The 16,977-nt window shown below is 39.1% G+C and overlaps 1 protein-coding gene across 1 annotated transcript in view; it reads right to left on the reverse strand.

Annotated features, from left to right (window-relative positions):
- LOC102764883 (serine/threonine-protein kinase TNNI3K) overlaps positions 1-16,977 on the reverse strand; it is a 294,194-nt gene that overhangs the window by 32,507 nt on the left and 244,710 nt on the right. Inside the window, exon 21 of the mRNA XM_006775922.2 lies at positions 15,251-15,420. Coding sequence (XP_006775985.1) covers positions 15,251-15,420 — 170 coding nt within the window. The remainder of the gene's footprint in view (positions 1-15,250; positions 15,421-16,977) is intronic.

The following is a 16,977-nucleotide window of genomic DNA, read 5'->3' on the forward strand; positions in this document are numbered from 1 at the left end:
AGAAGTCAGACAGTGGGTCAATGGACTATCTGGCCATAATCAGTAATGCCTCCTTCTGTGCTTACATGACCTGAGAGTCACATGCCCATTATTGTATGTATCAAATTGTGTTATAAACAAAGTTGGGGTCTGTCATTCATTCTAGATGACTTAAAGAGAGGAAAGGTTATACTATGTATTCTCCTTGACATCTCCAGTGTCTAGTGAACTCCTGGCACTGTAGATATTTGTTGAATGAATGGTTGTCTGACTTACTGAGAGAGGAAAAAAGCAAAAACTGCTTCAATTTTCAACCTTGGGCATCCCAAAGGTACTCGAGTTTCTAAGTCTCAGAGTCCATGTGCCTGGATGACTAGCTCATGTGACACTAAATCAAAGTACCATATTGGTAGGGAATGCCAACATAGCTGAAACAAGTATTTCTTAAATCTCACCACAGAACTGTGTTTCTCCATGTCCTTGGTGTCAGTGAAACCTAACATAGAGCAAACAACAACAACAACAAAAAGACTTTGCATTAAAAAAGTTTGCATTGGTTAAGCCCTTCATTCATTCAATATACATATATCTACCAACTTCGTATGTGCCAAGCATTGTGATAAATATTAAGACTGCAAAGATGAAAGACAGAAGACTTCAAGCAATATAAAGTGTGTGTGTGTGTGTGTGTGTAAGGGGGCAGGTGACATAATTATAATGATCATAACATAGTTTCTATGCCCTGCTGTGATATGCACAGGATAAGACAGCAAAAAGCATGATGAGTGTATAACCAGGTGTGAGTATCTAGGAAGACTTCCTAGAGGAGGAGATTTTGAAGTTGAGTTTGGCCTTTATTGAATCTTTCGTGTATTTGTGTGTTAAAAAGTTGGGGGCAGTGAAAAAGTCTGACAACCACTCTTGTCATGTGTGCTACCTGTAAGTTTCTTTGGAAGCACATTTAAAGAATTCCTGGAGAGTGCTTGCTTTGAAAAGTTCATAACGGGTGATATGGGACCTTGCAATCAGAGCCCTATATGACATCTGTAGCTAAATTAAGATAATGTCTTGTTCAACATTTCTTTAAACAGATTTTCTTTAGTATAATGTACCATGCCAGCTGGTGTAGAGGTATAAAATTATTTTACATGGATGGGTCTCCCCCTCAAGGAACATATACAGCACAGACATAATACTAAGTCAAAAGTGGTAAGTCAATTAAAATGAAGAGAGAAAAATCTTTTATCAGGTGGGAGGATGAGATTAGGAATCCTTATGGGGAGCAATGATTCGACATTGGAGGAGAGGTTGAATCTAGAAATACAGGAAGAAGAGGGGCAACATTCTAAATATATTTGAGCTGGAAGGGGCAGGGTCCATAGAGACTGGCCAGTCCTGTGCTGCTTACATTTTAATGTACATTCACATTAGTTAAAATCCTGTTAAAATGTGGGTTGTGATTCAGTGGGTGCCTGTGGGACCTGAGAGTCAGAGTTTCTAACAAGGTCCGGGGTGAAGCCGAAGCTGCTGGCCCATGGGCTGCAGCTGAGTAGCAAGGATCCAGCTCACATGCTTCCGTGTAGATGAGAATCTGAAACCCAAGGCAGGAAGGGCCGTGCCCACACCACACGGCTGATTACCATGAGAGCAGCTCTCTCGGGCTGCAGCAGCTCAGCAAGCAGTGCAAAGCCCTTGGGCTTTGGAGTCAGGCTGATCCAGGCTCAACCATGGCCTTGCTGCTTACTAGTTGCAAATCCTTTCAGTGCTCCAGTTTTCTCATCTGTGGAATATTGATAAATAAATCTTACCTTGTAGAAGACATGGTAAGTCAATAATATGACTGGCATACAAGAAATGCAGAGAGTGTCTGAACATGTCCTATGTTTTCTTTTGGGTGAGGTTAATATTGCCACTAGTGCAGGTGGTCTTATCTCAATCATGTCTCGTCTAGGGCCTAGCCTGTGTTGGCATTCAGTGACATGTAGGGGGGCAGTGAACACAGGTGCCCAACTAAGGCCAAAAGAAAGAAGATTTCCCTTTTTTCGATATCTCTTTGGAAGAGGATGCAGGAAGGTAAACATATCTCCACGAGTGAATTTGTACCTCTTTGCAACTGAGGCCTTTAAAACATCTGTTCATTAATAGAAAATACTCAGCTAATATTATGAATATTAATGGTGGATGATTTTCATTCCACTTTAGTTAATACAGGAATTATGTTTTTTCTGGGCCCACACTTTTTTTCAGGCTGTATTAGCTTCTTACCTAAATGTCAAACAAACAACAAAAAAACACTTCAATCTGTTAGTTTCCAAGGAAAGAATAAGAAACTATGACTCGTGGAACGTCTTCTTTAACAGGAAACTTCCTGTTTCCAACGCTAGCAAGCAAAAGGAAGGATGCTGCCATTTTTGCATTGTATGAGGGTTGGATTGAGTCCACGTGGGAGCTACCAAAGGAGAGAAGAAAAAAAAATCAACGAGGAATTAAACCCGTTAAACTGTGTGGCGCCATTGTAAGAGCTGCTTCAGGAATCTATTTAGAAATCATTGCTTTTGTATCTGAATCATTACAGAGACACAGCATCACCTACTTCTTATTACTGCAAACATAGCAACAGTTGCCATGCTGGCGAGAGATTCACAGCACAAACACTGGAGTGAGGAGGGAGCTGGGCTGGGCGAGCTGGAGCCAGGCTGTGGAACAGCGCTGGTGCTGCTGCCTGCACAGATTTAATTAGGCCGGCTGTTCTCTTGGTTCCCATGCTGTGTCCTGTCAGACATTTCAGTCAAAGAGAAGCAGTCTCAAAAGCAGTGTTTTCGGACCAAGTCTTACTTTCAGTCTACATAGTAACAGTCACTGCCAAAGGCAGGATCTGTGTGCTTTGATGTGCATAAGAGTGGGTGGTGTAGGCCCTTGTTTTGGTTATGAATGGAGGAAGGGACATGGTCTCTCCTCATTTCTGGGAATGAAAAACTCATAAAACTCTCATCATTAGAAAGTCAGGCTACTCTTTGTCCCAATGTCATTTCATCTAATTGGAAACTGAGAACTGTCACCATTTATTTAGTCGTTTGCCTCTGGCGAATCTTTGCAGGTTTCGTTCTTGTGGCTGGGAATTCGTTAATTAGTATTACAAAATGCTTGAAGAGGGAAGTATACTCTGGCTGGCCCTTTGGGTTATGAGCGAGCCCATTTCAGGTTGCTAACAAGCACTACTGAAGGATAGAAAAGAACAGGAAATTATAGCATCCGAATAGCCGTGGCAAGAGCTGCATCTCATTCTCTCTCAAGTGCATATGTTGTAACCTAGATGTGTCACTCACACACTCTTTGCATGCAAAGCTTTATGCTACAATAAATGCAGGTCCTTAAAGCTTATAAAAAAGGTGCCACTTTTACACACAGAGGGCTCTTCTCATATCTTCATTTTTATTAATTTCCCATTTTTCATTACTTTCTCTTCTGAAGAGAAGTTTGTTTGATGTTCTTCTATTTTTTTCCTTTTTTTTTTTTCATGGAGAAAGCCTGTTTCAAACTAAGGGTGGTTTTAAAAGTCAAAGAACTGAAAAAAAGGAATGACATTTTCCACATGCCCTAACTTTAAGGTTGAAAGCCTTTGTTCAGTGTGAAATCTCCAAACCTTTCTCCTTTCTAGAGCAGTCAGAAGGGCTGGAGGGCCCACATGAGATTTGTCAACTGGTTGCTAGGTGGCGCTAGAGAGCAAAGCAACCAGAAAATTGCCATGATATTGCCTTAGGTCTACATCAACTGAAAGGGAGTTCTTACATAGAGCCCTGCAGCAATTCAGCACAGATTATTTCCAATTCTGATGATGTTTAGGATACCAGCAGCATGAAAATCAGAGGGCACTAGCAATCAATTTATAGTCTTCTTTTTATTTTTATTTTTGTGTATATGTGTGTATACAGGAATTCTTTGCTTATTTCACTGTAGTGCATCTAGGTCTGTGATGAAGAGATTTTATGTAAATATAAATAGATAACTATGCTTAATTTTTGCCTCCATGCAAATAGTTATAACTTCCTGCAAGATCCCTTTCCACTTTCCTTAATTTACCCTCTTTATTAGCTGACATTAAGGGACATAATGAGAAGGTGTACCAACTTCTTTCATACCCTCATATCAAAATGAATAGCTGTTTTCTGTACCAACCCCATATTCCATGACATTGAGAATTTTTCTGCTTTTGTTCATTAGAAAAAATTATGGATACCTCAAGAAGATTTGAACTTAAAAAGAAAGAGATAAAAGGCAACTGGCAGGCATTATGGCATTTACTTAGATTCTCACTGCTTTCCTTTTGCTTTTATATTTTTCCAGTGCAGACCCTTAATGACCTTGATATATGACCTTCAGCAGGTGAGTGTCTCAAAACATTTTACATCACAGAGGTGATAACTATCCCAGGATAAGAGCTGTCTTGTTCCTAGATTAGGCAAACCATGTCTAAGCCCTCCTCATTATATAAACAACTAGAGGTCCAGTGCACAAAATTCGTGCACAGTGGGTGGGGGTTCCCCTCAGCCCAGCCTGTACCCTCTCCAAGCTGGGACTCACAGGGATTGGGCCTAACCCGGCAGTCGGACATCCCTATCACAATCTGGGACCACTGACTCCCAACTGCTCGCCTGCCTGCCTGCCTGATTTCCCCTAACCATTCTCCTGCCAGCTTGATCGATGCCTAACTGCTCCCCTGCCAGTCCCATTGCCCCCAACTGCCCTCCCCTGCCGGCCGATTGCTCCCAACTGCCCTCCCCTGCCGGCCCTGTCACCCCTAACTGCCCTCCCCTGCTGGCCTGGTTGTCCCATGCAGCCTGCTGCTCAGTCGTTTGGTCATCACTCACTAACCCCCATGCCAGCCTGGTCACCCCACACAGCCTGCTGCTCAGTCGTTTGGTTGTCCCTCACTAACCCCCCCGGCCTGCCTTGTCATCCCACTCAGCCTGTTTGGTCGTCTGTTTGGTTGTTTTGGATCTGATGGCCCCTGGCTCTTTATATATAGAGAGAGATGTGAGTAAGGCCTATATAACTTAAGTGAGTTAGTAAGGCAACATGTTCTACTAGCTCAGAAGACATTGTTGAAGGAAGAGTTTGATACTAATTTGATGTGTTAGTACACACTGGGGTCTTTTACAAAGTCTACAGATGTGATATTTTTTAATAAGTATTTAATAAGTAAAGAAACAGTTTAAAAAGCCAAAGATGCTAAGTTTTTAGTGTTTCCTTAAATTTATAAATATTAAAATTTTTCATTTGCAGAATCATCTAAAAGACTCTGGGCTTTCCTTATGTTTACGAGTTAAAAATTGAAGTATTTTTCTTTATTTCCAGGTTTAAAAAACTCATGACATCCTCATTATTAGACAGTCTATTTGTTGCCCCAAAACATCAGCTAGAAGGTTATTTTAAAAATACAGTGAATGTAATTGACTCCTGTAGCAGAGAATATATTTATGAGCAAATGGGAAAAAGTCTAGTTTTACTATGTGCTTCATAAAGAAATCAGACTGAAATAGAGTTAGCCTTAAAACTCGTCCTCAAGTGTCTAGAGGGCAAGAGTTTGTCCCTTTATATATTATAATTGTTTTTTGCTGTTTTGGAAATATGGCCAGGGAGTCAGGCTAGCTTCCAGAGACATGATTAAAGAAGATGAGAGGGCAGGGTTAGGCCACGGTTTGCTGGCGAATGAGGCAGCAGATGTGGTTTGTTGTGCTCAGGTTAGGTCTCTGTCAGTGCCGGCAGCTGACTATAAATATCTGCTATGGACAGGCATAAGCTGAGGTACAGTGGCTTGTATCAGAGGTAGTCAGAGTCAGAAGGGAAATATTCCCTGCATAGACTGAAAGTGCACTGCGCTCCATTGGATGGGGCCCAGCTTTAGAGTGAGGTTCTTCAGCACTCTGGATAGTTCCCAGCTGATTCTCCCAAAGCCAAAACCAGAGGCTAGAAGTTCCTGCTTCTTATGTAGATGTTTCAAACGTGGTGGTTAAGCTTATTCTCCAGAAACAGTGTGGTATAATGAAAACACTACCAGGCAGACCCCGAAGCAACTATTAACTACCATTTTCCACTATATGATCGTATACAAATTACTTAAATTATTTGAGTTTCACGTTTTTCTAACCTGTAAGATGAAAACCATGAAGCTTACTTAATAAGATTGTTGTGAAAATTGACATGGCCATAATGTTTGTAAGGATTTATCATGATCATTCATTTCTTTCAATTATGTATTTAGCAGCTATCATGGGCCAAACAGTGTTCTCAGTATGGGAGATACAGCATCAAAAAGGAGAGGAGTTCATGCCTTCCCTATGTTTGCAGTTCAGTGTAGGTACCAATAAAATGGTTGGCTAAAACGATAATTCCAGATGGATGTAAGTGCTATGAAGTTGCTCTCCTACCGAGTCTTGTTGGTCTAAAGCTTGAATTTTATTGGACCACATGGGGAAACACAGCATGGGCCCAAGTAAAGTGGGAGGTCAGATAAGAAATACCAGTATAAAGCAAAAGTTCTCAAAACACAACCCCAGGGTGAACCAGGAAAAATTAGATCCATTCTAAACACAGAGATGCAGAGGATAAGTGTCCTACTTCATTCTCGGATTCAGAAAAGGTGAGAAAATTAGAAATAATGTATTTATCCTGAGAAGTTTCATCCACAAGCCCACACAGATACAAGCTTTAGACCAAAAACATTACTACACATGTTTCATAAGACTCCAAGTTGAAGTTTGAAAGTGTTTCTGAGAAGCTAGTTTCCCTAGATAATCAGCAAAAGCAAATTATTTGTGAAGTCAGGTACACCAACTAAGCAGGAGGGAGAAGGGGTTGCCAGAGATAAAGTTTGAAGAAACATGAGCTCAAAATACAAATGAAAATCTCTAAATACATTATGAAATGAGGAGCAAGAATGAGCAGAAGTAACAAACTAAATAATTAGATTTATAAAGACTGCAGTGGTTAGAAATATCAGATATTCGAATATAGAATATAAAATAAATATATGTGAATAAAAAAGCAATTAAAAGCACATGGAAAGAATAAAACATTTTCAAAACTGTCCAATCAAGTTGCAAAAAAAATTTAAACTTCAAAAATAGTAATTAGAAATTAATTGAAATCATATTAGATCTAACTACTGAGAGTATATGTGAACTGGAAGATAGATTTGAAAAAATTATCCAGAGCAGCATATAGAAAGTATAGGGTAGGAAACAAATATAAAAGACATTAATAAATTTGAAAAATAGAGTAAGAAAATATAAAATACTAGATTTCCAGAAATAGAGAATAAAGAACATGGGATAAAGAAATATTAGAAGAGGTAGTGGCTGAATATTATCCAGGATGTATGAAAGATGTCAATTCTCTGATTCTATGCACCCAACAAATTTAAAGCAAGAAAAGTAAATTAAATCTATAATTATTCACAATATAGTTAAATTGTAGGATATCAAAAATATAAGTGCTTACAGCAGTTAGAAAGGGCAGATTGAAAACAAATAGAATCACAAGTGAAATATTAATAAAAACAAGTCAGAAACATGTGGGATGGATCTTGAAGGTGCAAGTCAGAAGTAATTAAACACCTCAAATCCTATATCAACTAAAATATATTTCATGACAGGAGGAAAATATGTTTATTTTTTTTAATCCTCCTCACCTGAGGATATGTTTTTTAAAAAGAGAGAAAAGAGAGAGAGAGAGAAAGAGAGAGAGAGAGAGAGAGAGAGAGAGAGAGAGAGAGATGTGAGAGAAAAATATCCATTGATTCATTGGTTGCCTCCTGTACATGCCCCAAACAGGAATAGAATCTGCAATCTAGGTATGTGCCCTGATCAGAAATCGAACCCACAACCTTTTTGGTATATGGGACGGTGCTCCAACCAAATGAGCCACCTTGCCAGGGCTCAGATGTTTACTTCTAACAGAGTTATGTTAAATAAATATTTTTTAATATGTTTTATTGATTTTTTACAGAGAGGAAGGGAGAGAGAGAGAGCTAGAAACATCGATTAGAGAGAAACATCGATCAGCTGCCTCCTGCACACTCCCCACTGGAGATGTGCCCGCAACCAAGGTACATGCCCTTGACCAGAATCGAACCTGGGACCTTACAGTCCACAGGCCGACGCTCTATCCACTGAGCCAAACCGGTTATGGCTAAATAAAGGTTTAAAGGTACATTTGAAAAAAATGAAAATTATCTAGGAGGAAGGTGTTAAATGAAAGCATAGTTATTAATTACATAGTAAATATGGGTCAGTCTAAATAAACCATAACTGTATAATATAAGTAAATAATATCTATGATGTGGAATTTTTAAAAAATCATGATTAAAGTAAGGACAGAAATACAGAATTCAAGAGGGAATGATGTGCAACTAAAATGTTCTAAGATATCATTTTTGTTTGGGAGTAGAACAAATATACTGAATATAGAATGTGTTAAATAATGTGTTAAAGTTTCTAAGGTACCCACTAAAGAATAGAAAAATGGAGCGCATATTCAAATAATCCAAAAGAATACAAACAAAAAAGGATAAGGTGAGAAAAAAATACAGAGAATAAAATAATATGGTAACAATGAATTCAAATTATTTCAGCAATCACAATGAATATAACAATCACTATGACAAAAGGTGTATAAGAACCTGTAAGAGAATATTATAAAATTTAACTAAAATATGTTAACGAACATATTAGTGTCAAAATAGACTGTATTCATGAAACAGGAAATTCAATATAATAAAAATGTCAGATTTTCCTAAATTGATGTATAGTTTTAAAATATCTAATCAAATCCTTTTGTATGTGTGTCTGCATGGAAAATGCAAGCTGATTATAAAATTTATATGGAAGATGAAAAAAACAAGAATGGTCAGGAATAGTCAGGATGAGACCTATTCTACCAGATGTCAGGACTTGCAATTAAAAGTGTGCACTATTGGCATAGGGGTAAATAAATATCCCTGTGAAACAGAATAGGAAACTGAAAACAGAGCTACCTAAATGTGGACCCTCGATATAGGAAAGAACTACTACTACAGATCAGTTGGGAAAGGAATGCCTATTCTTTTTAAGAAGAAAGGAAAAAATATTCATAAGCATTACTTCATGTTTGTTCTTCATCCTGTTCTCTTTATATCTGAACTACATCTCCATCATCTGCCTCTTCTTTCTTAACTATCTCAACTCAAAGCAACCTCTCCTTTTATAACCCCACTGGGAATTAATGTCAGTCACTTCTCTTCTCACACATTCTATACTTTTCTTTATTAAAAAGAAATAGGTGGACAATACGCCCTAATGATGAGAAAGTGGGGTGGAAAGAAGCTTGAGTTAGCTGGTGGTTCATTGTTTTTGGACAAAAGGAGATTTGAAATTGACAGAACTGTAGGGATCAAAAACTTTCATAGCCCAACTAATGATTCTCCTAATCCTATATAATAAAAGCCTAATATGCTAAGTGTCTGGTCAGTTGGTTGGCCATTCAACCAATCAAAGCATAATATGCTAATGATATGCTAAGGCCACTCAACTGCTCGCTATGATGTGCACTGACCACCAGGGGGGCAGGCGCTCCGACTGGTAGGTTAGCTTGCTGCTGGGGTCTGGCTGATCGAGACTGAGTGAGATGGGCCGGACACACCCTGGACCCCTCTCAGGTTCCTCTCAGCCCCGATCATGCACCAGTGGGGTCCCTCAGCCTGGCCTGCACCCTCTCACAATCCAGGATCCCTCAGGGAATGTCAGAGAGTCAGTTTTGGCCCAATCCTGCAGGCCAGGCCAGAGGGACCCTACTGGTGCACGAATTTGTGCACTGGGCCTCTAGTTTATTATAAATTAAAAAATTTAATATTTACTACATACAGTTAAATCATAAAGAAGATATTGTAGGCATCTGAATAAAGCAGAAAAGAAGAAAATTTCTGTCCTTATTTATGAGTTAATGAGGAATTAAAAATAATTACAATATTAAACAAAATAATGTAAGTGCATAAAGTGGCACAAGGTGCTGTGGCCCTTGGAAAGGCCCAGGTGAAGATGAGGTAGCCCCAGAAAAAGCTCCCTCATTAAGCTGATTGAGCTAATACTGAAGGCTGATTAATATTTTGACAAGGTAGAGAGGGGATTAAGATTTAAAATTAGAATAAAGGAATAGGTTGGCAGTAGGTAAAGCATAGGGCCTGAATGGAAAATGGTAGAACTTTCAGTTTGCCTATAATGTATGTCACCAGGGATTCTATTGTTATTTTGTGCAGGAAATTCTTTATTTTGTAGAATTGTCCAAAACATTGTAGAAGTTCAACACTCTGTCTCCAGGGCCGCTAAGCATCACTAGCACCTTCCTAGTCATTGGGACTACCAAAAATGCCTCACACGGTTCCCAAAACCCCAGAATGCATTTGAGGAATGACAGTGTCCCTCTTTGACTAGCACCAGTGGAATGTATGATGCTCTGTGAGAGTTAAAATGGAAACGTGTATCATTGACCCTTTGGGGTTCCAGGAAGAGAGACTTGCACTTAAATTTTAGAGGCAATGGAGAATTATTGATGGTTTTAAAGTAGGGTAATGGCATACTTTAGTTCAATAGAAGTAAGAATATGCTGTCAGTAGAGGGGTAAGTGGGTTAGGACATGGGAAAGCTGGAAGGGAAGAAGAATTAGAGACTTCACAAAGGAAGCAGATCAGTCACGGTCAGACATATCTGGGGGTTAACTGTGTGCATGAGTGATGGATGTGTGTATGGTGTGTGTGTGTTAGAGGGAAGGAGGTGGGAGAGAGAGACAGAAAAATAGGACAGAGTTGAAGCCATGAAATCACAAGAAAACTCAAGAAGGGAGAAACAAGACAGGAGGAGTTTACAGAGATCATGAACATGGTGCTGAAACTTGATTGTGGTGAGCTGGCAAGAGAAATAAATTTGAGATGGAGGAGGGTTTGGAAGGAAAAAGAACATTTAAGGAGGCAGAGGGAAGTTTCAGTACAACATAGCACATAGGAGAGGTGGTATTAAAAAGAGGAGTATCTGACCTTCGGCGATAAGGAGGAGACACTACTGGTTTTTATTTGATAAATATCTGCTCCACAACAGCAAATGGGCCCAATCCTCTCATGACTGTTTTCTTTTTCTTTTTCTTTTATCATTCCTTCTAGGAACATCAGTTTCATGATGCTATCGTCTTACTCATTTGCTGCGTTCCGGAAAAACTGTGTGTACATTAAAATTTTATAACTTATATTCAACTTTTATAAGTTGAATTGAATTTTAAGTGCACTATGCAAGGTTTCTATTTAAAGGAACCCTTTGATGGGCCCTTTTGTAATGTGAGAAATCAATTCCAAATGTATGTGTTTTATGGTTCCAAACTCTGCATCTCTGGTTTTCTTCTCCTGGACAGCTAACTAGGTCATAGCATTCTATTCTCAGAGCCCCAGCCCCACACAAACACTAATTGGTTTTCGCATCTGAAAGGTTGTGTATCACTTTGCCATTTCTAAATTTACATGATATAATCCATGTACAAGATGGGAGACTTCAGACCTTGCGGGAGGAGCAAGTGCCACATGCTTAGTTTTCCAAATATATCTAGAGACACAAAATATTTTAAAAGAGGCAGAACTTCAGGCATGCCTTCCTCAATCTCAGACATCACCAACTTGTCATTTCAGCAAGAATGCCTGAATTCCTTCTTTTTTTTTTAATCCTCACCTGAGGATATTTTTCCCATTGATTTTTAGAGAGTGTGGAAGGGAGAGGGAGAGACAGAGAGAAACACCAACATGGGAGAGACACATCGATTGGTTGCCTCCCGCACGCCTCCGACCAGGGCCGGGAACCTGCAACCGAGGTAAATGCCCTTGACCAGAATCAAACCTGGGACCCTCAGTCCGCAGGCTGATGCTCTATCCACTGAGCTAGACTTGTTAGAGCAGAATTACTGAATTTCTATTACCTGTGGAGCAATATCTGATACATTTCCCATCTTGACATTTATTTTATAAAGGAAAATAATCATCACTAAAAGCAAATATACAAACAAACAACCAAAACCCCCCATCAAATAAAGAATTCTATAATTATAGGCTGCAAACTTCATAACCAAAGTTGTAACACATAAATGTACTGTTTTAAAGATAAGTGTTGAAGGCTCTGAGACCCGAAACTGGGAACATACATTAGTGAGAACTCCAGGCCAAATCTTGTCCTCATTTTTTTAAAGCATGATGCCAGGCTAAAAATTACACTTTGTGTGATTTTAATGAAAGTTAGAATGCCTCTTAGATCAGAGGTTACTAGTACATTGCAAGGACTTTTGGGAGAGACCGCCAGGTAATCAGCCTTCACAATGTTCTCCTTTGGTTCCAGCTGCTGTTTCACCTGGGCTCCCACTTTCCTCTTCCATTTATTCTATCAGTTGCATCCCCTTCCCACAGAGTGACTGGCAGGCTAGCAGTGTAGCATTCTCTCCTCGCATGTGTCTCATACTCGGATGTATATTGGAATCACCTGGGGAATTTAAAAGATTCTGGTGTCTGGGTGTCACCCCCATGGATTCTGGTTTAATTGGTCGTGGGCATTGGTGCCTGTAAAAGCTCCCCAGGGATTCTAATGTAAAGCCGAAGCTGAGAGCCACTGTCTTCCAGGCTGTTAAACTCCTGGCTCTGCTGGAGTTAGTTCATCAGTTCGTGCATCCTCAGGCTCTTTGACTTTAAGAACCTATTGATCTCTTGTCTCACTTGCTCTGTCTTTCATATACTACACAAGCTGAAAAGGCAGGCATGGGAGGAGTAGCTGAATTCTTTCTCTGACCCAATTCCAGAAGAAACTGGAAGAAGTCTAGCAGATATAAGTACTGGGAAAATACATCAAGTATCTGCAAAGTGCCACTTCCTGTACCAGATAAATTCTGAAAGCATAGGAGAGTCCTGGGTGAGAATTCCCACTCTGCCTCCATAATCTTAGGAAAGTTGCTTACCCTTTCTAAGCCTCAACTTCCTCATCTATAAAAATTGGAATACTGTGCTCCCTAGGGCTCACTTTGATGATTATTCAAAGTGTTTAAAATAGTACCCAGCATGCAGCAGATGCTCAATAGTGATAGCCACTTAAATGAAACAAATAGAGAAAACAGTTAAAGCTTGTTTACTGATTATGCCCCAAATTAATAATAATTATCATTTATAGAGATAATTTATCCAATTTTTTATAAAACTTAACATTTATTATATATTGGCTTTATGCCAATCACACTGCAAAGTACTAGGGATATAGTTATGAATAAAAGATATTCTTACCTTGGTGAATCTTACACCTTAGCTAAATGCTTTACATATTCTGGAGTTAATTATAAGCAGTCCAAAGACTGAGCTTGCTATAGGGAAGGTACAACTAGCAAACTGATCTTCCATGCACACTCACAGCAAATGCTTAGAATGTACCAGGTTGTTAAGAGAAATTTGAATCAAGTAGACAGACAAACACTTACTAGAGTTCCATACCAGTCGTGAAGGAGGGTATAAAATAGCTTATGAGACTATCAAAAGCTGCATCTTAAAAAATGTAATGGGTTTTCCCCACCCCATTCAAGCAGTTTTATGAGGAGTGGTAGACCTCTCTGGGTTACTGAAGGTCAGAGAATCTGTGTTCCCTCCAGCACAAACTCACCCAATTGGGATTGCTACTGTGTCTCCCATGCTGTATAGTTGTCTACGAACTGTAAGTTGTTTGACTTGCTTGTATTATAGGAACTTGTATTCTTTGCTTTGGTCTTCTGGTATCTTTCCATCGATCACTCCTGTGACAGTACTGCCTCTCCCAGTAACAATCCTGAGAGCTGGTAGGTACCTTTGCCCAAGGTCACTGAGCTGGTAAATGGTAAGGTTAAGGCTGAACCTCCGACGTGTCTGATTCCACTGCCCATCCTCTTAACCTCCGCCTCAAGCAGACAGACCTCAGCTCACTGTGCTTTGGACATATCAAAATCTGACTGTTCAGAGGATTAATTTTAAAATCACAAGCAAAGAATAAGAAGATCAGATGGAACTAGAAGACGATATTGTGACTGAAACTAATCTAATCTTGGCCTGTGAGCCCCTTATGAAATTATGTGAGAGCCTGGAATCCAATAAAGCCTTGTGTTCAGTATGCCCAGTTTTCAATCAAACTTGCTGATACTTAATCTCATGACATTCCTAGATTAAAGGCTTCATGATTCTCTTCAAAGCTGCAGCTACAACTCTTTTGTTAGACCGGGAATATAACAACTGCGGCTAAAGAGGGAACAGTAGCTGTTTGTAGATGGTGTCAGGTCCTTGCTAATCTTTCTCCACCTTAATGATAAATATTTGTACTCTGATGACAGTGTGTGTGAGTGCACATAGGTAACAGATCATGTGTAAATGCTCTGGAGTTCATGTGGAAGGACGGAGATTTTAAGCCAGTCTTTTCTGATTTTCCATGGGTTCTAGGGTATCTGTTGGGCTCACAGTGATTGCCTCTTCTGTTTCCCATCCAGAACAGGGTCCCTGGCCCCCATGTTTATATTCATGAAATATGACCATACCTCCACTTCAACCACATTTGCTTAGACCAGAGGTGGCCATTATATCCATAAAGGGCCAATCACAAACTCTAGGAACACATGAGCAAGAAATAAATGCTATGGTTATATATCCTTGAGTTTTGGCTGAATAATATTCTGTTGTATGGATACCACATTTTGTTTATTCATCTGGTGATGGATGTACGTGTTGTTTCCATCTTTTGGCTATAGTGCTGCTATAAACATTTGAATACAAGTATTTGTCTTCAATTCTAATGGGTATATATATATATATATATATATATATATACCTAGGAGTGGAGTTGCTGGGCCATGTGATAATTCTAGAATGCTGACCTTTCTATGTTCAGATCTGCAAAAAGAATTCTTAGTTCTTACATAAAGAATTCTTCATTGGATTCTGTAAGATAATCCCAGAATATTTTCAGTAATTTTCCTTTGTTGCTGTAGCTAGACAATTCTTGCTTAAGCTAGAGTTAATTGCTGTTACTTGAAACTTAGAGAACCTAAACTAATATATATATTATTAAAGAAATGGGCTCAAAAATTCCTCTTTCAGAGTTTGCCACAAGGGTGCTAAATCCCCCGTGACACTGATCAAATTGGGTGACTAACCTGATGAGATCCCGGAATCTGACTTGCCTCTCAGACTGTTGCTTAGATGACCCCTTACCTTTGGGACCAGGCGGCATAAGACCTTGCGTTTAGAGCATATTCCAATTCAAAACGACTCCTTAAAGCTGCCACATGGCTCCGGCCAGGTCCTCCTTTGCTCACCAGACAATCAGAAGAAGAGGAAGGAGAGAGAGACCCGCTGCTGTTACTCGATGCAGGAGACATCAGCTGAGTGAAGGAGGAGCAGTTTCAATTATTTAATAAATCCAAGAGGCTTAAAGGCATAGGAGAGAATATGGCTTTATTTTAACCTTCTATTCTAGGATTTCTCATATTTTAATTTTTATTCCTCTCAGCTTGCTTTTGGCTTTCCCTTTTGGCCTCTGATGGCAACATCTGGCTAGCTTACTTTACTTTTGTGACCTAGTTCTATATTGAGAGCTGGCCCATTAAATGTATGCTCATTTTCCAGAAAACAGAGTAGGCTCAAATCAGATTCATGAAATAGATATTTCAAAGGTTATTATTTAATGGTTAAAAGATTTTCTACATTTTTTACAATGGTGATAAAATTCATGGCAGAGTCCTTTAAATTGTAGCTTAAAATTACTTTTACATAAAATTATTCCCTTTGCATAAAATGAATTTACACTTTTCCAAGAATGTGTCCATTTTATAAAATGAAGAATAATGTCTGGTAAGTATGAGGACTAAATAGAGTTGTGAAAGACTTTTTAAAAATAGTTACAAATAGCCAAAACCGGTTTGGCTCAGTGGATAGAGCGTCGGCTTGCGGACTGAAGGGTCCCAGGTTCGATTCCGGTCAAGGGCATGTACCTGGGTTGCGGGCACATCCCCAGTAGGAGGTGTGCAGGAGGCAGCTGATCGATGTTTCTCTCTCCTCATTGTTTCTAACTATCTCTCTCCCTTCCTCTCTGTAAAAAATCAATAAAATATATTTAAAAAAATAGTTACAAATAGTTAAGCATAACTAGAAAACAGAAAAGTATGAGGAAAGAAAATGAGAAAGATAAGAGGAAAAATAGAAGAGTAGTTTTCTTGAGTTTTTTACAACCTTACTGCCTTGCTGTTTTTTCATTCTACCTAACCCAGCTCAGAACATTAGTGCTATTGACATTATAATTTCATAAGACATGTAGATGGTAGACTTTGGTTTAAAAAAATAACATATGTAAATTCTAGGCTCTTCATAGTAGCCGTGACATTTCTAAGTAAAGCTCTGAGAGTCATGTGATGTTGGTGTTGAAACAAACCTTCAAACTCTTCAATGATCAAATTTCTTCTGTGTATCATTTTTAAGTCAGCTTGGTAGGCTGACAGGGACCTCCAGTGATGAGGAACTCACTGTCTCCAGATTTCTTTCTTTATCTCAGGAGAGCTCTAACCATTAGAAAGCTCTTTCTCAAAATAAACCAAATCTACTTTTGCACTTCATATCCATATGTTGGCCCAAAGAAAACAAGGCCAATCCCTTAGCCATATGATAGTTCTTCAGATATTTAAAGACAGCTGTTGGGCTCATCCTAATTTTTTCTTCTCTGGGACAAGCATCCCAGCTTCCTTTAATTGGTTCTCAAATACATGATTTTCAACCTGTTCACCACTTTGATCTCTCTTTTCTAAAGTTTTTGTTCCAATTTTAATTATCTTTTTAAAAGGACATAACTGGGTATTATTTCCTTTGGCCATCTCAGAACAGAGAAGTCTCTCTCAACTTTATTTTAAATGAAGATCTGATGAGCAGTGCCTTCTTGCCCTTGGTCT

This window comes from Myotis davidii, unplaced genomic scaffold, assembly GCF_000327345.1.
Source record: "Myotis davidii unplaced genomic scaffold, ASM32734v1 scaffold128, whole genome shotgun sequence".
NCBI lineage: Eukaryota > Metazoa > Chordata > Mammalia > Chiroptera > Vespertilionidae > Myotis > Myotis davidii.